Genomic DNA, 20,737 nt, shown 5'->3' on the forward strand with positions numbered 1-20,737 from the left:
GTGGAAGAGGCAGCATGCCCCAATGGTCATTCGTTAGAGCAGCCTGGCGTTCAGACCGCGCGCGCACACACACGCACACACACACACACACACGCCCGGGGTCCTCCCCGACGGCTCCCAGCCCCGCGGGCACTGTGGTGAAGGGATCCTGAGCAGTCTGCCGGCACCTTGCACTCGAGGAGGCCGCAGGCGTCTAGGACGCCCCCAGGTGCTCGTGGAAGTAGAGGCCGAAGAGGCTGGCGAGCAGCTGGCAGGCGGCGGTCCACCAGATGAGGTAGGCCAGCACGCCGCGGAGGAAGAGCGGCGTGAAGAGGCCGCCGAGGGCCCCCGCGATCCAGGCTGCCGTCTGCTGGGCCTCGTCCTCCCCGGGGTTGACAGCGGCTGCCTGGGCTGCGGTCCCGGACAGTGAGGGCGCCGGGGCTGGGCCCAGGCCCCAGGAGTAGCCCCCTGCGGGGAGTGGAGGGTGCAGGAAGGAGGTGAGGGTGCGGGAGAGCGGGCGCCTGGTCCCGGAATCCCACCCAGGGCTCCTGTCCAACGCAGGCCCCGCCCCTGCCGCTCCGGAGGAACCTGAACGCTCACGCCTCTCGGCCTCGGCCCCGCCCATTCTCCAGGCCCCTCCCTGCCCGTGACCGCGGGGTGCTCAGGCCCCGCCCCTCACCCAGCGTCTTGAGCAGCCGCGTGCAGTTCAGCGTGAGGATGAGCAGCGTCGGGTACTACAGGCCCCGCCCCTTCCCTGAGGCCCCGCCCCCAGCAGAGGCCCCGCCCTCACCCAGCGTCTTGAGCAGCAGCGTGCAGTTGAGCGTGAGGATGAGCGGCGTCGGGTACTACAGGCCCCGCCCCCCGCCGGTCTAGACCCCGCCCCCAGCAGAGACCCCGCCCTCACCCAGCGTCTTGAGCAGCAGCGTGCAGTTGAGCGTGAGGATGAGCGGCGTCAGGTACTGCAGGCTCACCACCGTCACGTAGCAGTACACCCGGACCACCTGCGGGCGGGAGGGCGCTGGAGGCTGGGCGGGCCGGGAGCCCCCGCGCCACGCCCGCCCGCCCGGTCCCCGTCCTGTCCCCGTCCCCAGGCCGCTGGCCGTACCCGCTGCTGGACCTCGCGGGCCTCGATGCGGCCGGCCTCCCGCCGCAGCTGCTCCACGCGCGCCCGGGCCAGGCACAGGTAGGCCTGCAGGTGCGGCCGCGTCACCGCCAGGCGCAGCAGGCACAGCGCCACCAGCGCCCACAGGCGCGCCGTGTCGAAGGCCGAGTCCGAGAGCCTGCGGAGGGGCAGGGGCGCTAGAAGGCCCGCAGCCCAGCCAGAGGGCGGCCACCTCCCCTCCACCCCACTTCCCCGCCCTGCAGCTCGCCCGGGCCCCCACGCACAGCCAGAGCGGGGCTGGCCCGCCCGGCGCCTGGTGCAGGAAGTCCCGCGCGATGGGCTTCGTCCACAGCCACAGGATGAACAGGGGAGACAGGAAGCTGGTGTGCAGGAGCAGCCTGGAGGACAGGGAGGGGCAGTGAGGCCCGCGCGCCCCCGCGGCCCCTCGTCAGACACCCCCGCGGGCGGGTCCACGTACTGCAGCACAGGCCGGTCCCCAGACATGGTCAGTGCGTCCCGGTGGGTCTGGGCCAGCCGCAGGCCGGGAAAGGTGAGGAAGGCGCCCAGCACCGAGCCCACGCCGGCCAGCCCCAGACGGACAGTGAGCTTGAGCACAGGGAGCCTGTGGAGAGGAGCAGGTCAGCAGTGTCCAGGCCACACTCAGAACCCCGCCTGGCCCAGCCCCAAACCCAGGACTCACGCCCAGTCCCAGTCCTGCTTCTTTAGAAGTGGCTCCAGGTTCTGAGTCAGGCTGGCCAGGCCTGGGGAGGAAAGAGGAAGCCAGTAGAGTGGACCCTCAGGGGGTCAGGGGCCACTCTGCCTCCTCCTGTTGGTCCCCAGGTGGGACTGCACCGGCAGGGGCTGCTCACAGGCCCAAAGCCACGAGGCCAAGTGACCCGGACAGAAACTTTTAGAACCTTGAGTCAAGATAACCCCACTTTTTTTTTTTAAGTAAGTGGGTTCCTCAGGCACTTTGCCCCGATGGGACTCTAACGCATTGGATAAGGTGATGAAGTGCCAAGCATGTAGGAAGAACCAGGATCCAGAATATATCCAATATAACCAAGAAAACCCTCACATCAGCAAGAGGAAAAAGGAACACAGAAACCAACGAATGCCAAGTTTTGTGAAGATTTCCTGAGTAGACACCAACGGAAAGACAAACCAGAAGACAAAACAGACATACTGGAACTGAACATTACATTAAAAAGCGCTTGCCTAACATGGTTCAGGTTCTGGGTTCAATCCCCAACAAGGCAAGAAAGTAACAATAAAAAAAAAAAAAAAAAAAAACCTCTCTCCTTCCTGGGCGTGGTGGCTCCCACCTGTAACCCTAGCTACTCCGAGCCAAGCCTGAGATCTGAGGCTGAAGGTTCAAATTCAGCCTGGCCAGAAAAGACCTTGAGAGTCCTGTCTCCAGTTAACCACCCGAAAACTGGAAGTGGAGCTTGTGGCTCAAAGTAGAAAAGTAATGTTGACTGCAAAGGCTCAGGGACAATGTGCCCAGGCCCCGAATTCAAGCCCCAGGGTGGGGGTGGGCTCAATCCAGCCAGTCTCAGGAGGCTCATGCCTGTAAACCTAACCACTAAGGAGGCTGAGACCTGAGAATCCCACCGGAAGCCAGTCCAGGCAGGAAAGTAAGTGCGGGCTCGTATCTCCAATTAATCACCCCAGTGTGGTTTTAAGTAGAAGAGTGTCAGCTTTGAGTGAAAAAGCTAAGGGACAGTTTGGACAGAATCCAAACACAGCACAAAAATAAAAAAGAGAAAGGGCTGAGTGCGGTAGCTGGAGTTGGCCATGTCAGCCTCGTGAGAATCGTCAGGAGGAGGATTCCGGTCCTTGCTGGCCTGGCCCCGGCCGCTCCAGGGCTGCCGAATGAATGAAGGCATGGGTAGCCCCGCTCCGGGCACAGCCCCTACCTGGCTCCAGGCCCAGCTCCAGGATGTCCTCGCGCACCACCTGCACCAGCATGGCGAGGAGGAGGAAGAGGAAGGCGAAGGCGAGGCACACGGAGCGCTCGCCGCCCTCCTTGGCACTGAAGTACAGGCGGGTCAGCGTCAGGAACACCTTGCTGAGGGCGGGGCTAAGGAGGCCTCACGGCGGGGCGGGGCACTGAGGGGCGGGGCATCGACTGGGGCGGGGCATCGACTGGGCGGGGCGCTGCGGGGGGCGGGGCCTCTCTGCCCAGCCATTCGGTGCGGTCCCCCGTGTCCCACTCCTGCCAGGTGATCTGGGTGCCCACGGGGCCCCGGGAAGGATACACAGAGAAGACCACGGTGAGCAGACACCAGACCACGGCGATGTTGGCCTCGCGCGCGGGGCGCAGCGCGTAGTAGTAGGCCTCGGTGAAGAGGTACACGCCGCCCGAGTACACGGCCAGGTCCACGAACCACTGGTACTCCAGGAAGAAGCGCAGCACTGCGGGGCGGGGCGGCGGAAGGGGATGAGGGGGAGTCAGCCCACCGGCCCGCCCCGTCCTCCCGCCCCACTCCACCGCCCGGCTCCGCCGCCCCGAGCTCACCCAGGGCATCCACGGCGGTCAGCGGGCAGGTCTCCAGCTGGAAGGGGGCGTCTCGAGGCACCGACAGCGGAGTCTCCTCACCCCCAGGGCCATTGGCCCTCCTGGGGAGGGGGCGGCCGGGAGTCACCCACGTGGTTCCTGGCCCTGTGGAGCCCCCGGGCCATCCGCCGGGACCGCGGGGGAGGGGCCGGAAGTGGGAGGCGCGTGCGTGACCCTGCCCCCACGCCCGACTGGCCAGTCCACCTGTCCCCCACGCCTGGACAGCGTCAGGTGCGGGTCAGGGGACCCGGGCCACTCACCGCTCCTTCCGGCTTCGGGGCCTCGGCCGGCCGGCCAGGACACGAAGCTCCTCCTCCGAGGGGTGCTTGTATCGGAAGAGGCTGAGAACAGAGGCCACTGTCAGGAGCGGGGTGCGCAGGGCGCCCCGGGCCGCCCCAGGCCGCCAAGGACGCGGACGGGGGAGCTACGGGGAAGCGGGAAGCGGCAGCCGGATGGCTCGGGGGTCCGGGACACCCTCAGAATCTGTGGGTACTGGGCGGGCATAGCTGCCCTGGACCCCCAGAATCTGAGGACTGGACCTCAGGATTGACGGGCGGGGCCGGGAGCCACGCCTGCTCCGGGGGTGGAGCCTCGGGCACTGTGGGCGGGACCTCGAGGTCCGTGGGCAGGGCCGGGACCAATGCCCGCTCCGGGGGTGGAGCCTCGGGCACTGTGGGCGGGGCCTCGCGGTTATGGGAGGGGCCGGGACCAATGCCCGCTCTGGGGCGGGGCCCACCTGCCGTTGCAGAGCAGCCAGCGCGCGAAGGAGCAGTGCGGGGCCAGCCTGTGCATAAGGGTGGCCGTGAGCAGGGTCACCACCAGCTGCACTCCGAGGACAGCCTGGAGGAGGGGACAGGCGGCCTCAGGGCGGGGCGGGGCTCCCTCTGGCAAACCCCGGCTATTTATAGAGAGGCCCGGCGGGGTGGGGGAGGCGGCCGTCCTCCCAGGCTCCTGTGGCCAAGGACCTGGCCAGTCCTGGGAGTGCAGCCCGGTCCTTCACCAGGCTTGGCATCGCGCACCCACTCCGGGGGCCAGCACCACCGCCTACATCTTGTCATCAGTGGCTGTGCCCAAAGCGCCCGGGAGCGCGGCCTGGGGACACGCCGGGTTCAACCAGCCACGGAGCGGCACAACCCACGGGCTCCCTCGGCAATCCTAGCTGCCCTGGAGCCTGCGATTTGCGCGTCACGGTGCAAAGCCGGTCCAGGCAGGAATGTCTGCGAGACTTTCTTGTTCCACTTAGTCGCCAGAAAGCTGGAAGTGGAGCAGCGGCTCAAGTGGTAGAGCGCCTGGCTTCAGCAAAAAGCTTGGGAACGGCGCCCAGGCCTGGCTCAAGCCCCCGGGCTGGTGGAAAGAAAGAAGAGCTCCTCCGGAGGACTCTGGCTCTCAACGCCTCACCGCTGTGGTCCTGGACAGGAGGGAGAGGCGGAAGGTGCCTCGCCCCAAACCGGGCTGGCCAGGGAGGGGCTCCGGGCCCCACTCCCCGCCGACGGCCGGGACCTTCCGGGAGCGCACACCCGGGGCGGCTCGCAGCCTCCAGCCCCGCCCCGGCCCGCCCGGAGCCCCGCCCCACTCCCTCGGGCCTCCTGGAGCTGCGCCTTCGGCTCCACTCCCGCCCCCCTCGCCGGGGACCCCAGAGCAGAGCCAGGATGGGGCCGCCGCCCGGGCCCGGGAGGACTGCAGGGGCCCCCATCCCCAGGTGGCCTGGCTCACGGGGATGGACCCGCAGCCACGTGGCGGCAGCTGGGGTCCCCGCTGAGGGCTCAGAGCCCACCCAGCCAAACCCCTGGGCCGGGTCCCATCGCTGCGGCTTGCCCCGCTGCTGACACTCGCCCCAAGGCCCGCAGGGAACCCCGCGACAGCGCCCACCCCCACAACCCTTCCCTCCTGTCCGCAGGAGGACCCTCGGGGGGCCCCCGGCCCCCTCCCCGGGGCTGCCACCCCCGGGCAGGGCTCCAGGCCAGTAAGGCGTCCCGGAGGCTTGCAAGACCCCCCCCCAGCGGCGCACTCGGGAGATTCCGGGCCCCTCGTGGCGACCCGCGGCCGCTCGGGGCCCACCGCGCGCGCGCTCACCATCTCGCCGGCCCCGCTCGCGGACCGACCCAGCAGCCTGGGGTTAGGGCACGCTGCAGAAGCTCGGCCAATCAGGGCCCGACTCTTCCCCGACGAGCAGTGCGTGCGACCAATCAGCAGTCTCGGCACCAGCCATTCCGAGGGACAAAGGGCTGCTCGCTTTGCATGCCGGAAGTTGTAGTTTTGACTAACCGGGTGAGCCTAGACCTCCCCGCCCCGTTCCTGCCGGCCGGGCCTGCGTGTGGCTTCCACGCGTGGAAGGGAGGTTTCAGCCTCTATACCAGCGGAACTGGCACTGACCAAACACTGAAATGACTGAATTCACACAAAGTTGATGTCAACCTGCCACCCGATTTGTCCACACCACAGTCCATCTTACTGAAGGAAAAAGAGTACTTTGGCTCAGATACTGGAAGTATCAGCTTCAGCTTCAGGTGGCGCTGGATCAGGGTCGCATGAGCACCTGGAGAACCTGAGGCCCCGTGTTTCACCGAGGGGAGGGCTGCACGTTCCTGCGTTTGGTAATTGTGTGTTTCTCCTGGTGAATGGGTCTCCTGGGGTCCCTGAGACTGCCTGGGGAGTGCGTGCTGTGGGCGTGTGTGTGTGTGTGTGTGTACCAGTCCTAGGGCTTGAACTCAGTGCCCGAGCAATGTCCCTGAGCTTTTATACTCACTAGCACTCTACCCTTGGAGATTTCATCTCACAGACTTCCCTGCTGAGCGGCTTTGAACCAGGATCCTCAGATCCCAGCTTCCACCATGCCTAGAGAAGACTCCAGCCCTTGAAATTCCCACCTCCTCCCGACAGGGTCACTTGCTGGGGATGAAAACGTCCACACACCCCTCTGGCGTGCACATAGAACTGAAGCCATACCAGGCACCCACCCAGAAGGCCCACAGTGCCATACAGCCCCATCACTCCATCTGTGCCTGTGTGTCCTCCAAGTGACATAAACTCTCGCTGGTGGGGGGGAAGGGGGGTTGGCGGTGGAGAGTTGGAGCCCAGCTGTGTTTGCCTCTCAGCTTGGCCTGATGCCCCCAGTGGCCAATGGAGGAAGTGTCGCGCCCCCAGGGACCGAGAGCAAGCCTGCACACACGCGGCGCGCACACACACCCCAACTGCAGATTCTTTTTTTTTTTTGCCAGTCCTGGGCTTGGGCTCAGGGCCTGAGCACTGTCCCGGGGCTTTCTCAAGGCCAGAGCTCTACCACTAGAGCCTCAGCACCATTGCTGGGTTTTTTTCTATGTATATGGTACAGAGGAATCGAACCCGGGTCTTTGTGCATGCCAGGCAAGCACTCTACCACTAGGCCAGACTCCCGGCTCGGCATATTCTGTTTGTCTTGGCCTGGGTCTTAATCTGACAGATTCCTGGGTTCCAGAGACCATCCTACCTCAGCTCTCCTGGTTACTGGAGCCACCGGTGTGGGGATGAGGGGTGCCTGGGTCCTTGCTGGGGTGGGGTGGTCCCCAGGTGGGCAACACACAGAGTGCCCCCCCAATCATCTCCCAGCTTCCCACAGTACAGGGCTAGATCTTCTCCTTGGTGCCAGGCGGGCCTTTCAGGGCAGGTCCTCCTCCGGGGCCTCCACCCACCGAGCCCCCCCATCCCTGAAGGTGGATCTGGGACGCTTTCTCTCATGCTGGGGACAATCCCAGCACTCTGTCCACAGTGCGGGGCCAGCCTGGGGCTCTGGACCCTCTGACTCAGCCTCTGCTGACAGATGGTCTCCATTCCAGAATTGAAGCCCAAAGCATTTCTAGGGGTGGCCCAGAATGGGGTGCATGCCCTTTGCCTCAGCTACCTGGGAAGCAGAGAACTCGATGGTGTCGAGTTCGAGACCACCCGAGGCAAAAGGTTATCGAGCCCTGGTCTCAACCCTTGCAGGGCATGGCGGTGGTGTGCTCTGGATTTTCAGTGTGTGTAAGCTAGGATGGCTACAGGAGGCCGAGGGCAGGGCTGGAGGTCCAGGTAAGACCCCCTCACCCCAGAACAGCTGCAGTTCAGATGCCTGAGGTTATGGCCCAAGACAGTAGAGACCCAGCAGTGTAGGCATGAGTCCTGAGGTCGAATCCCAGTCCCAGAGAAAAACAAGGCCCCCTTGGGATGGGCAGGGGTGGGGACAGGAGGGGGTGGAGGAGCACGTGGCAAGGTGAGCCCCAGAGGAGGGTGAGGGTCCGACCTTCAGTGAACTAACTGGTCCCACAGGGGCCACCTGGGGTGTGAGACCTGGGGGTGAAGGGTGATGAGTCCTGGACACCCCTGCACTCCCACAGCGTGTAAGCACTCTGCACCTGGGAGGTGACGGTGACTTCTTGAGGGACGTGGGGGCTCCTTCCCTGCCAGGCCGGCCCTCCCTGGAGCCCAACTGCGCCTGGTCTAGGGGACCTCCAGCTTGCCGGAGTCCTCCATCTAAGCTCCAACTTCTTCAGGGGTGCCACAGTAAGGCCACGGCGTGGAGGGGTGCCAAGGTGGCACTCAGTGGAGAGGGCCGGGGCGGGGGCTGGGGCACTCTGGGGAGAGGGCCGTGTGGAGTACCCGGCGGCACGCTTGGACGAGTGACAGACCCTGCCCAAGGCACCAAGCTTTATTGGTGGAGGCAGCGGGAAGGGTCGCTCGGGGCCCTACCGCGGCCAGGCGGCGGGGGGCAGGCGGCGCGCCAGGGGCGCGGGGCGCGCGGGGGGCGCGGGGCGCAGCGGCTCGGCCAGCGGCCGCGCCAGCAGCAGCGGGTACGGGAAGGGCCGCGGGAAGTCTCCGGGGCCCCCGGGCGCCGGCGACAGCCGCTCCGACTTGACGCTGACCGGGGGACTGGCCGGGGACGCACCGCGGGTCGGGTTGCCATCCTCGCCCAGGCTGCGGCCCCCGCTGCGGGGGTCGGAGGAGAGAAAGGGGCGCCGTGAGCCTGGAGCGGGCAGGGGAGCCCGGATCGGGGCCGCCACCCCGAGGGCCCCCGCGGAGCAGGGCGCGCAGTACCGGCCGCGGCCGGCAGGGGTCAGCGGCGGCCCGGGGCTCACCTGGACTGGGCAGCGGCGGCGGGGGCGCCCTCGGCCCTGGAGGACGGCCAAGAGGCCAGGGTGGGGGGCTGCAGCAGGCCGGGGGGCGGCGGGGGGTCCCCCAGGCTGTACTCTGGAGGGCGGGAGGGGCGCTGCGTCAGGGCTTAGCCCAGCCCCGCCCGAGCCTGGCCCGCCCCCGCCCCAGTGCTGGGTTCCCGGGTGGCTAGGGGGACCCCCCAGGAGTGGGGTGCGGGCATACCTGAGGGACCAGCAGGGAGGAAAGGGAAGCCCCCCAGAGCGGGACCTGGGGCTGCCGCGGCACTGGGGCTCTGCAGGCTACTGTAGAGGCTTCTCTGTGGGGAGAGAGGGTGGAGGGGAAACTGAGGCTCACACCCCAGCCCCCTAACCAGCCCTCACCAGCCCCCAGCCACCTCCGCACTCACCGAGGCGCCCAGAGCCCCTGGCCTCCGGCCATCTGCCGCCAGGTACAGGGGAGGTGGCGTCTTGCTGCTGAGGTGACTTGGTGAGAAAAGAGGGTGGCCCAAGCCTGGTGGGGGTGGAAGGGACACCCCAGAGAAAAGAAGAGCCAGCCTGTCACCAGACTAAGAGTGTCTGAGGTTTCGAGGTGACCTCACCCTGCCAGCACCCTGCCAACATCCACACAGGCCTGTAGGCCTGTGCCTTGCCCTCCAGGCCAGTGCCCTCACCACAGGCTCACCTGGGGGCCCCATTTTGGGAGCTGCTGGTCGGAAGGGAGATGGGCGGCTGTGGGCGGACAGGGCCTCTCCCAGCCCACTGGGGTCACAGCCTGGTGGAGGCAGAGCCCCGAATACCAAGTCCGGTCCGGGCATCATGGGTGCCGCTGGCTGAGGGCAGAAGGCGAGGGGGGGTGGGCAGACATATTAATCTAAGATGGGAGAGATGCCAGCCAGGGGACAGCTCCCCCCTTGAGGAAGCTTCAGCCCCTGCTGCCCTGGGGTCCCAGGAACTCCCTGGCCTTAGGTGGCTCTCAGCCCTGACCTGGCCCAGGCTTAGGGTAGGGGCGCTCCCAGTGGGGCGGGCACTTACATAGAGCCGGGGCCGAGGCAAGGCAGGGTCGCCTCCGTCACCTGCCAGCCTCTGAAGCTTCTCTCCTGTCCCCTCAGGCCCTTCGTCTGGCTCCAGGTCCGGGCCCTCAAGGCCCACGCCCCTCCGCTTCAGTGTCTGTGAGGAAAAGAAACGGCACGATGGACCCCCACCCAGTTCTACGGGACAGGAGGCAGCCCGGGCTCCGTCCAGCCACACCTCCCTGACCCAAACCCCAGCGCATTACCATCTAAATTCCAAGCGCGTGTGAGGAGGGGACCAGAGACCAAGAACCCACCCCTCACTGCCTGCGGCTGTGATGTGTCCCGGGGTGGTGGGCGCCTGTCTCCCTCCCCTCGCTGCCTCGCCCGAATCCCACCAGTGTGGGGACTGCGCGGTACTCGGCCAGGGCTGCAGACACCGCCAGAAGGGGTGGACGCGCCCGCTGGCAGACGGCTCCAGTCGACGGACTCGCTCCTGGAGGACACGCCCCCTGGAGGACACGCCCCCTGGAGGACACGCCCCCTGGAGGACACGCCCCCGCGGCAGGTCCCCGGTGGGTGAGCTCGCCCACTAAAGGCACGCCCCCCGCCGGCGGTCACGCCCCCCTGGACGACCCGCCCAGCAAAGGCACGCCCCCGGGAGGACACGCCCACGACAACAGGTCCCCGGCGGGTGGACACGCCCACTAAAGGCACGCCCCTGGAGGACACGCCCCCGTCGGCAGACACGCCCCCGGCCCAGAAGCCCCGCCCCCGGCTGGCAGGCGGACCGCAGGCCCGGCGCCTCGGCCTCGGCGCCCGCAGCGCCCCCGCCCCGCCGCACCTGCAGGATGTCGGCATTGGTGCGGCTCTCGTGCGGCTCGCTGTACTCGGTGTAGCGCAGCAGCACGCGGTCCATGTCGGAGCTGGCGTACTGGAAGAGGCGGTGCGCGCTGTTGAAGATGATGAGCGCGATCTCGCAGTCGCACAGCACGCTCAGCTCGTAAGCCTTCTTCATCAGCCCGAACTTCCGCTTCGTGAAGGTCACCTGCGGGCACCGCCCGGCCGGGACCGGGTCAGGACGCTGCTGGGGACACCCTTCCCTCCCCACTACCGCTGCACTCCTCAAAACCCGGCCCGAAGCCCCAGCCCTGGCGCATTCGTCCTCCCTGTCCGCGGGCTCCCCAGATCCGGGGGCTCCTCGGGGAGATTAGTAAATGCTATGGAAAGAAGCGAGGCAGACGTGGATCAAGACTCCAGAGGCTCCCGCACCCCATCTCCACCTCCTCCCGGCCGCCGGGCCAGGGCTCACCTGCCGGTTCCTCTGGTCCAGAATCCGTGAAATCTGTATTTTCTTCCTCCCCATGGTCCCAGGCTGAGCACAGAGGCCGTCACTTGGGAGAAAGGAGACAGGGTGGAGTGGGTGGGCAGGAACAGCTGGGCCAGCTGTTCCTCCCACCACTACCTGAGGAAGCGAGGGTGTGGGGCACAAGGCCCCTGGGTCAGCGCTGACCTTCACCGGGCAGGGGTGTGCTGCCCGCTCGTGAGGATTGAGGTTCTGGGGCAGGAAAGTCCATGGAATGTTTTTTCCCCTCTGTCTGCTAGTCCCGGAGCTTGAGCTCAGGGCCTGAGCACTGTCCTTCGTTTGCTCAAGGCTAGAGCTCTACCACTTGAGCCACTGTACCACTTCTGGCTTTTTTTCTATGTATGTGGTACCAAGGAATCAAACCCAGGTCTTTGTGCATGCTAGGCAAGCACTCTACCACTAGGCCACACTCCCAGTCCACTTCCACCTTTTTCTGAGTAGGTTATTGGAGGCAAAGGTCTCGTGGACTTTGCAGCCAGGACTGGCTCTGAACCTTGATCCTCAGATCTCTGTTCCTGAGGGGCTGGGATGACAGGTGTGAGCCACCATGAGCAGATAAAGCTAAGAAGCAGCACCCAGACTCTGAGGGTCTAGTCCCTAGAGCCAGCACACACACACACAGTAAGTTAAAGAAAGGGCAGTGACCACGGGCCTTGGCGGCTGTGGCCTGCAGAGCAGCCCAGCCCCCCCTCCAGGCTCTGTGGGCTGCAGGGTGGCCGGGGCCACAGGACTCCAGCCCCACTTGCCGTATTTAATCCCGGTGGAAATGGGGCAGGTTCCCACGCCGTTAGGGTGGGCCCCAGGCCCCTCCCTGGTGTTGCCCCTCAGGCTGAGGCGGGCACTGGCTGGAGGGCTCATGGCCAAGACCACTGCAGCCAGGACTGGTAAGACAGGCCTGGTCACTTCGCCAGGGCACAGCCAGCTCTGACACTTTCAGTGGGACAGGATTCAGGAACTGCAGGGCGAGGGAGGGAGGCGCTGGGGAGGGGGTCTTTGAAGTGACACCTTGAGCAGAGATGGGGAGTCCTGAGAACAGCACGTACAAGGATCACGAGGAGCGAGGAAGAGCGGAGAGACTGGTCTGCCCTGGGCCTCCAAGCCGGGAGAGCCCGGAGCTTCAGTCTGTGAGCCAGTGAAAAATGGGGCTGGGGTTGACTGATTGACTGCCTGATGAAGTTGGAGCCTTATTATTATTATTATTGATAGACCTGGGTTCGGGCTGCGGGCCCAAGCACTGTCCTTGGACTTTCTCAAGACTAGCACTCTACCACTTGAGCCTCAGCACCTCTGGCTTTTTTCTAAGTATGTGGTACCGAGGAATCGAACCAGGGTCTTTGTGCATGCTAGGCCAGCACTCTACCACTAGGCCAAACTCCCGGCCCAAGCCTTATTATTTTTAATACTAGTCCTGAGGCTTCAACTGGGCTGTCCTGAGCTCTTTAGCTCAAAGCTAACACTCTACTGGAGCTCTGAAGCCACCCTGGACCCTGGTCCAAGAAGCAGCTGCACAGCCAGGGTCATCTCCACTGTCAGGCCGCTGTCCTGGCCTCCAGCCGGGTTAACCAGCCCAGCTCCCTTCAATAAGATCTCTATCTAGAGGCCCTTTGGGCTCCTGCTTCACTTGGCCAACTCCCATTGATACCCCAAAGCCCATCTATGTGCTTTCCTGCAGTGTGTCCACCCAGCCTTGCCTCCACATACCCAGGAGAGATGTGTTTCCCTCAACAACTTCCCCCGCCACTCCACGGGCCCAGAAATACACCGCATGCAAATCCAGCCCCTCAGCCGGGCCTAGCGGTCCAGGTGTGAGCAGCGGTGAGTGTGCAGGCGGGGGCCGAGGGCACGGGCCCCGGGCCCCATGCAAATGCTGGCCTGGCCGCAGACAGCCTGGCCGGCCGCCTCCGGATGTCGGGGTGATGGGAACTGTGTGTGCGTGGAGGCAGTGTGCCCGGCACGAGGGGGAAGCTGAGGTCTGGGGGGCCCCTCCACACACACAGCCCCCCAGAGCGGAGGCAGAGGGTGCCTGCACCTGGGGCGCAGGGGGGAAGGACAGGAGGAATCTGGGGTGTGCAGGCCACATGGGAGCCCAGCCCCTCCCAGCCCACTTCTTTTGCCGCTTTGCCTTTGTGTGTGGGCCTGGGGCTTGAACTCAGGGCCTGGGCGCTGTCCCCAAGACTCTGTGCTCAAGGCTGGCGCTCTACCACTTGAGCCACAGCGCCACCTCCAGCTTCTCTGAACAGAGATGAGTCCCACGGACGGTCCTGCTGGGCTGGCTTTGAATCTTGATCCTTAGATCTCAGCCTTCCGAGCAGCTGGGATGACAGTGTGAGCCACTGGTCACCAGTTCTTGACCCCTTAATGGCTTCACACTGCACAGGTGCCCGGCTGGGTGAGCCTGAGGCCCCCGAAAAACCCCCACGCAGGGCAGAAGAGGGGCTGGACCCCAGGTGGCAGGCCCACCAAAAACACGACTACCATGGCGACGTACACCTGTACGCCTGGCCAGGGCCTGCGGGGGACAGTGGCTGGAGGGGAAGCCCCAGGGAACCAGGACGGCCTGGCCCTGACAGCACACAGGTGTGTCCTGTTTGTGCAATGGCTTCATCCTGGCCTGGCGACCCAGGCCCAGCCCCAGCCCCCAGTTGGTTTTTGGTTGTTGTTGCTGGGGGGGGGGGGTTTGAGCTCAGAGCCCCCTTGCTGATTCGCACCTCCAGGCCTGCTTCTTTTTTTGGTGGGGTGGTACTCTGAGCCTGAGTTCCTACATGCCCTATTCAAGCTTCTCCCTGGGGCTGGGGGAGAGAGCACCCCTGGTTTTTCTGGCCAGCGTTCACCATTGGGAACGTAGTCCCCATGTCAGCCTCCTGAGGAGCTAGGTGACAGACGTAACCCCCGCCCCCAGTCCTGGGAGATGCCCTGGGGACCGGCATCTGTCCAGGCTGGAGGTGACAGCGAGCCGGCTGGGCAGTGCAGATGCTGGGATGAAGGGGCAGGCGGCTTGCGCTGGGGAGGGGCTGGGGTCCCAGCCTGGAAGATCCCACAGGACTGGAAACGTCGAGGAGGGAGCCGGCCACCCCTGCGCTCAGGCTTGGGGCTCACGCCGCCCACCGCTTGCACACCACTGGGTGTGGAGAGCTCTGCGGTCCGCAAGTCAATCAGCAAACATGGGGCGGGGGGAGGGTGCTGGCGGAGGGGATGGGGGGGGCGGGGCGGGCGAGGCCGGGGGATTGGGGGCGGGGGTTGACCGGGTCGGGCGGGCTGGACGCCTCCTCCGGGCCGGGCCCTCCAGGCCGGGCCCCGCGCGCCTCTCCTCCTCCACCTTCTCGGGCCCCGCGCGCCCGGAAAGCAGAAGTGAGAGGCGGCGTGGGGCGCCGGGCCCGCGGGGAGGGGAGGGGGCGCCGCCGCCGCCCGCCCGCCTCACGCAACCCGGGCTGCGGTTTCATCACCTGCTCCCCAAGTACCTCATTAGGGCGGCAGGAAGCGCCCCTGGCCGGCGGGGACCCCCGCCCTGCCCTCCCGCCCGCGGCGCCCCGCCCCCGGGAGGGCCCGGCCCCGCCCCCGGGAGGGCCACGCCCCGCCCCCGCCCGCCAAGCCCCGCCCGCCCGCCGGGCCCCGCCCCCTGCAGCCGGGCGGGGCGGCCCCCTCTGTCTCCCTCTGCCCTCCTCTGGTCCCCTCTGCCCCTCAGGCCTCCTCTGCCCCCCTCTGGCCTCCTCTGCTCCTCTGGCCCCATCTGGCCCCCTCTGGCCTCCTCTGGCCCCCTCTGCCCTCCTCTGGCCTCCTCTGCCCCCCTCTGGCCTCCTCTGCCCCTCTGGCCCCATCTGGCCCCCTCTGGCCTCCTCTGGCCCCCTCTGGCCTCCTCTGCCCCCCTCTGGCCTCCTCTGCCGCCCTCTGGCCTCCTCTGCCGCTCTGGCCCCATCTGGCCCCCTCTGGCCTCCTCTGCCCCCCTCTGCCCTCCTCTGGCCTCCTCTGCCCACCTCTGGCCTCCTCTGGCCCCCTCTGGCCTCCTCTGCCCCTCTGGCCGCATCTGGCCCCTCCTGCCCCCTCTGGCTTCCTCTGGCCCCCTCTGGCCTCCTCTGGCCCCCTCTGGCCTCCTCTGGCCCCTTCTGCCCCTCTGCCCCTCTGGCCCAGGTTTCCTTCTCAGGAAGCAGGGTCAGCGCAGGCAGACAATGGGGCAGGATTGTGGGGGGGCTGAGAGACTCCGCAGCCCAGGTGACCCCCAGGCACAGTGAGCAGGCCCGGGAGCCCCTCCAGACAGCAGACCACTGACCACCACACAAGGACAGCCAAGGTGCAACAACCCCACCCCAACGTCCACCCTGGTCCGCGGACAGGACCCCCTCAGACACAGAGCGAGCCTCTCCCGCTGAGCTCTCACCCAGCTTCCTTCCAGAGGCCAGAGGTCAGCGCTCACCCGGGGACAGTGGAGGCTCGGATGTCCCAGCCTGTGTGTGCCTGTCTGCCCGTCTGTCTGGAGATGGCCCACAGCCACCCTCTTTCTATAGGTCCCTCTGGCAAGGGGAAACTGAGGCCTACTCAGATGCCCAGCCCCTCCCTGGCCTGGTGGACAAAGAGCCAGGCAGAGAGGCCTTGGCTGGTTGGGCAGCGGCTCAAGGCTGAAGGGGCACATTTGCTCCCCTCTTCCTTTCTGTGCCAGTCCTGGGGCTTGAACTCAGCCTTGGCGCTCTGAGCGCTGTCCCTGACCTTTGTCCACTGCAGGCTGGAGCTCTGCCACTTGAGTCAAGGTTTCACCTGAGGCCTTAAGTATCTCACAGACTTTCCTGCCCAGGCTGTCTTTGAACCGTGATCTTCAGATCTCAGCCTCCTGAGTAGGTAGGATGATGGGCCTGAGACAGTGACTTGGCTTCAATGTATTTTTTTTTTTTAATCAACACTGGGGTTTGAACTCATGGCTTCATGCTTGCCAGGCAGGTGTTCTATCACTTGAGCCACCTGACTGTAAAAATTCTAGGAAAAAGTACCAGCCAGCAGCAGACTCTGCTTCTGTTTCTCTCAGGCCAGAAAACTGACTGCTGACCACTGCCCGTTTGGGAGGAAAATGAGAGCTGGGCACCTGACCTGGCACAAGTGTACCTGCCTGTCAGCAAGGCCAGCCCAGATCGGCCTCCAGGCTGCCAGGAGAGTCCACACACACACACACACACACACACACACACACACACACACAGTTCCAAGCCTGCTGCCCCCAACTGCTGAGAGCCAGGGCTGGCCCAGGGCCTGGTGAATGTCCCCTGAGCCTCGGTGCTGCCTGCAGGGCCAGCCCAAGATTTCCTTCTCTTTGTTCCTGAGAAAGAACTCCCTCTGGGGCCTGAGAAATTCATCCCCAGAGACGGGGGGCCTCCCAGCTTGGGAAATTAGCACAGCTGTCAGCACTGGGCGGAAGGGACTCTGGCCCGGGCAGGAAGCCCCACGAGGCAGCCGGCTGGGGTGCTGAGGTGAGGCTTCAGGGCTTCCCTGCTCCCCGGTGTCTACCCTCCAGAAAAGGCAAGGTACAGGGGCCAGGGGGTGGGCAGAGCTGGCCAGCATGGTGGGGGCATGATGACACACAGCCATGTCTGGGGCAAAAGTGGCCACAAGAAATTACAAACAAAGAGGTGATGGGGAAAGGCCACCGAGGGACCAGAAGGGGTGGTCGTGAGGACAGGACGACACCAGCTAAGAAGGGACAGAACGGCAGATGCAAAGACCCTGCGGTGGGAATTCGGTGTGCAGGCAGAGGGAAGGGAGGCCCTGGGGTAGAGTGTGTGCCAGTCCTGAGGCTGGAACTCTGGGCCTGGGCACTGCGGTGCTTAAGGCTGGTGTTCTACCACTTGAGTCACAACTCCACTTCTGGCTTTCTTTGCTCGAAATAACTGAAGATAAAAAAAAAAAAAAAAAAAAAAGGTCTCTGGGCAGGGTTTGGAGTTTGGCCTAGTGGTAGAGTGCTTGCCTAGCAAGCACGAAGACCCGGGTTCGATTCCTCGGTACCACATATATAGAAAAGGCTGGGAGTGGTGATATGGCTTAAGTAGTAGAGCTCTAGCCTTGAGAAAGCCCAAGGACAGTGCTCAGAGCCTGAGTTCAGTCCCCAGGACTGGCAAAAAAATAAAAAGTCTCTGGGCCAGAGCAGTGGCTCACACAAGTAGCTAGATATCCTAGCCACTCAGGAGGCTGAGATCTGAGGATCAAAGTTCAAAACCAGCCCAGGCACAAAAGGACCTGTGACTCTTATATCCAATTATCCTCTAGAAAAGGGGAAGTGGGGCTTGGCTCAAGGGTAGGGTGGTAGCTTTGAGCTGAAAAGCTCAGGGACAGCGCCCAGAGCTGAGTTCAATTCCCACGACCCACCAAAAAAAAAAAGTCTTTAGGACTTTACTGTCCCTGGCTGCTTTGAAGCATGTGCTCAGATCTCAATATCATGAGCAGCTGGGAGCTGGCACGCTTCGGGGTTGCTTCAGAAGCCCCCCATGATGAGGACAAGCCTTTTGGGGACAGGAGGTGGTGGAGACTGGGTGAGCCAGGCTAACGTTTGGAAAGATGGACAAGGCAGGTTCACTGCCTGTATCAGGGATGCTGTATCCCAACCTTCTAGAACCTTCCCTTCCCAGACTCCACTTTGATCTGGAGGGCCGGGCGGGGGAGCGTGGCTGCTGGTGGAGGGTGCGCCGGGTGGGAGAGGCTCCAGCCATTTCCACTCACACCTCATGAGAAGCCCAGGCCATTCTACCGGAGGCGCACACTGGATGCACCTGGCCCATGGGCAGCGTGGGGGGTTTACACTGAAGGCCAGACGCTCCCCCACCCGCGGCCCCCCTGAAGGTCAGCCTGCCTCCCCGTCCTCTGGACACTGCCCGTGTCCTGTCAGCCTATGGGCTGGAACTTCTGCCACCCACGTCTGAGACGCTCATCCCGGAGTCTGGGGGCATCCAAGCAGTGACACAGCACCCTAGGACACAGACCCAGGGAGCCCCATTTCCCCCTAGCACCCCACTGAGAAGCAGAGGCTGGGACCAGGCGAGCTCCCAGAGCCCAAAGACCCACACCCATTATAAGAATGGACATGTGCACCTCAGACCTTCCTGAAGGCCACACCACCCTGGTGGGCGTCAAGACAGCAGTTCCCAGATTTTCCATCTGGTTTGATAAAAATCGAAGGAAATAAATAAATCGAGCAGGGAATGGTGGGTCACACCTTTAACCCCAGCTATCTGAGAGGCTGAGAAGTGAGGGTGGCAGTTTGAAACCAGCTGGGGCAGGAAGGTCTGTGAGCCGCTTAGCACCCATGGCCAACAAAAAGTGGCTCAAGGGGAGCACGCCAGCGCTGAGTCTGAAAGTTCAGGGACAGCGCCCAGGCTCTGAGTTCAAACCCAGGACCAGCAAACTAAGTAAGTTGAATGCTGAGCACAAAAGTAGCATACTTGCTCAGCCTTGAAAAGGACATCAGGTTTCATCTTCATTACTTCACACACACACACACACACACACACACACACACACACACACGCTCACACGATGATTGTTACTTGAAGATGTGAAGCCAAGGTCAGCTTGCTCTGGTCACTAAGGTGTCCAGAGAGCTCAGAGAGGGGCAGTGGCCAAGCCAGAAGACACAGCGCCCAGGGGCAGGACGCTGGGGTCAGGTCAGGTGGCTGAGGGGCCCCTCCCTGGCCTTCATCTCTCCCCTCTTCAAAACAATACAAACCCAGCCTGGGAGAGCCCCCTTCTCTCTAGACACCAGTGCCCCCAGCTCTGCCCCCTCCAGACAGCGCTGGCCGCTCCCTTCAGAGAGGCGAGAAAAACACCAGAGCAAACTCTGAGCCTGGTCCTCTGAGATCTAATCACAGTTTCCTGTGCCATGGATGGAGCCCAGGGCCCGGTACAGGCCAGGCAGAGGCTCTGGGTCCCATTCAGGCGTGGGGGGGCTGGTTCTGGGAGCATGAACTCGGGGTATGGATGCTGCTGTCCCTTATCGTTTTTTTTTTTTTTTTTTTCCCACCAGGCGGGTGCTCTACCATTTGAGCCACAGCTCCATTCGCAGCCTTCTCGGAGGTAAAGCGTCTCTCTGATCTGTGTGGCCGGGCTGGCCCCGAACCGCGGCCCTCAGACCTCAGCCTCCTGAGGAAGCAAGCATCGCGGGCGTGCAGCGGAGCCCGGCGCCTGCACACTTCTCCGAGGGCAGCTTCTCTCCCGGGGAGTCTGAGACCTGAGGTCCCCAGGCCCGGGCCCCCGGGCCAGGCCGGCGCCCGAGTCCAGGGGAGCGCGGTCCGCAGCCACCCCGGCGGGAACTTCCCTGAGAGGAGCCCGGCCCGAGGCCGGAAGCGGCGCTGCGGCTCAGGTGGTAGAGCGCCGGCCGGAGCGCAGCGGCTCGGGACGGCGCCGGGCCCCGAGTTCACGCCCGGGACCGACGCGCGCGCGGAACGCACGGGAAACTCACGCCAAAGCCTCCAACCGCCGAGACACGCACGCCCCGCCGCCCCGCCGCCCGGCCCGGCCCGGCCCCGCCCCGGCCCGCGCCCCGGCCCGCGCCCGGCCCCGCGCGCCCCGCCCCGGCCGACACGCACCTGCCGGCACTGCAGACCCGGCGCCGCCGCCGCCGCCGCACTCAGCTTCCCGCGCCCCCCGCGCAGGTGCCAGCCACGCCGAGGCCACGCCCCCGACGGATGATTGGACGATGGCGCCTCGTTTGCATAACGGGCGTGTCGTGTCGCCGCGGTGGGCGTGGTTGGAGTTGTGGCCCCGCCCCCAGGTTCCGACGCCGCGGGCCTCAGCCACCGAGGGCTGCGCTCGAGGGGCCCCTGCGCGAGGCCGGACCAGGCCGGGGGGACCCCCCGGCCGCCATGCCGACCCCCGAGAGCCCCCTGTGTCGCTGTCCCTCAACTCGGATCTCTGCTATCCATCCTATAACGTGGCACCCGGCCCCGCCCCAGGCCCCCTCACTCACGCAGCCTTGGGGGAGCCCGGGTGGTCGCCAAGGCCACCACCTGCCACCACGGGGCAGGACAGGCCCTGGGGCCTGACCCCACGGCCTTACCCCCCTCCACAGCCCCAAGGACCCCTCACCCCCCCCCCCGCATCTCCTTCCCTCCCCCGCCCCCATGTCCTGTCTCCCCAGGCCCTGCTCCCCCTCTTCAGAGACCAGCTGTGAGGCGCCTTGTAGTGAGGGGCCCAAGCCCCCAAATCCTCCCCTGGACCAGGCCAGAGGAGGACCAGAGAAGGGACTTCAAGTGACTCAGAGTTTAGGGAATGAAAGGCCCAGGGCTCAGCAGTGAAGACAGACCTCAACAGGGCGACTCTAGAGAGACCCCTACCCCGGCCCCTGGCCCAGGGTGCGGGTCTGGAGCCAGACAGAATCTGGAACAAAGGCTGTTGCAGGAAGGCTGGGGAGGGCTTTCAAAAACGTGGGGCTTGCGTCCTGGGGTTTTAAGTGTGAGTAGGAGCTGGCCACTGGGCTTGTCCAGAGAGATAGGCATTTGAGAAGTGCAGAGGAAACGCGGTCCTAGGCAGGCTGGGTGGCAGAAGCCCCTGCATAGATTCAGGACCCCCTGGGGGGAAGGGCCAGCAAGGCTGGTTCCAATTACAGCCTGGTGTCCTTGTTCCCGAGGTTCCCGAACCCCCTGGATCACT

General features: G+C 64.9%; 2 protein-coding genes across 2 annotated transcripts; both read right to left on the reverse strand.

Annotated features, from left to right (window-relative positions):
• Positions 1–86: 86 nt before the first annotated feature.
• On the reverse strand, positions 87–5,740 carry Tmem161a (transmembrane protein 161A). Its single transcript, XM_090334733.1, has 12 exons — positions 5,715–5,740; positions 4,378–4,481; positions 3,902–3,982; positions 3,603–3,703; positions 3,343–3,499; positions 3,001–3,152; positions 1,782–1,842; positions 1,560–1,703; positions 1,366–1,479; positions 1,085–1,259; positions 884–980; positions 87–447 (listed from the first exon to the last, which is right to left on the reverse strand). Exons 1-12 carry the CDS (start codon positions 5,715–5,717, stop codon positions 194–196), a joined length of 1,443 nt encoding a protein of 480 aa, XP_090190859.1. The 5' UTR covers positions 5,718–5,740; the 3' UTR covers positions 87–193.
• A 2,598-nt stretch (positions 5,741–8,338) lies between these two features.
• Positions 8,339–19,703, reverse strand: Mef2b (myocyte enhancer factor 2B). The gene is made up of 9 exons (XM_090351497.1): positions 19,675–19,703; positions 11,066–11,147; positions 10,598–10,801; positions 9,776–9,910; positions 9,426–9,573; positions 9,151–9,254; positions 8,967–9,060; positions 8,729–8,840; positions 8,339–8,579 (listed from the first exon to the last, which is right to left on the reverse strand). Exons 2-9 carry the CDS (start codon positions 11,117–11,119, stop codon positions 8,339–8,341), a joined length of 1,092 nt encoding a protein of 363 aa, XP_090207623.1. The 5' UTR covers positions 11,120–11,147; positions 19,675–19,703.
• Between the last annotated feature and the right edge of the window lie 1,034 nt (positions 19,704–20,737).

The sequence above is a fragment of the Megascapheus bottae genome, chromosome 1 (assembly GCF_031878675.1).
Source record: "Megascapheus bottae isolate mThoBot1 chromosome 1, mThoBot2.hap1, whole genome shotgun sequence".
Lineage (NCBI taxonomy): Eukaryota > Metazoa > Chordata > Mammalia > Rodentia > Geomyidae > Megascapheus > Megascapheus bottae.

Bases quoted from the DNA above. Each gene is read 5' to 3' on its own strand.
- Tmem161a (XM_090334733.1), bottom strand. The intron at 3,153-3,342 runs GTATCCTTCCCG...CCCCGCCCTCAG, and splicing joins CTCACCGTGGTCTTCTCTGT to CAAGGTGTTCCTGACGCTGA. The intron at 1,704-1,781 runs GTGAGTCCTGGG...TCCTCTCCACAG, and splicing joins AAGCAGGACTGGGACTGGGC to GCTCCCTGTGCTCAAGCTCA.
- Mef2b (XM_090351497.1), bottom strand. From the start codon at position 11,119: ATGGGGAGGAAGAAAATACAGATTTCACGGATTCTGGACCAGAGGAAC. The intron at 9,061-9,150 runs GTGAGTGCGGAG...CTCTCCCCACAG, and splicing joins CAGGGGCTCTGGGCGCCTCG to AGAAGCCTCTACAGTAGCCT. The intron at 8,580-8,728 runs GTGAGCCCCGGG...CGACCCCCGCAG, and splicing joins GCCGCCGCTGCCCAGTCCAG to CGGGGGCCGCAGCCTGGGCG.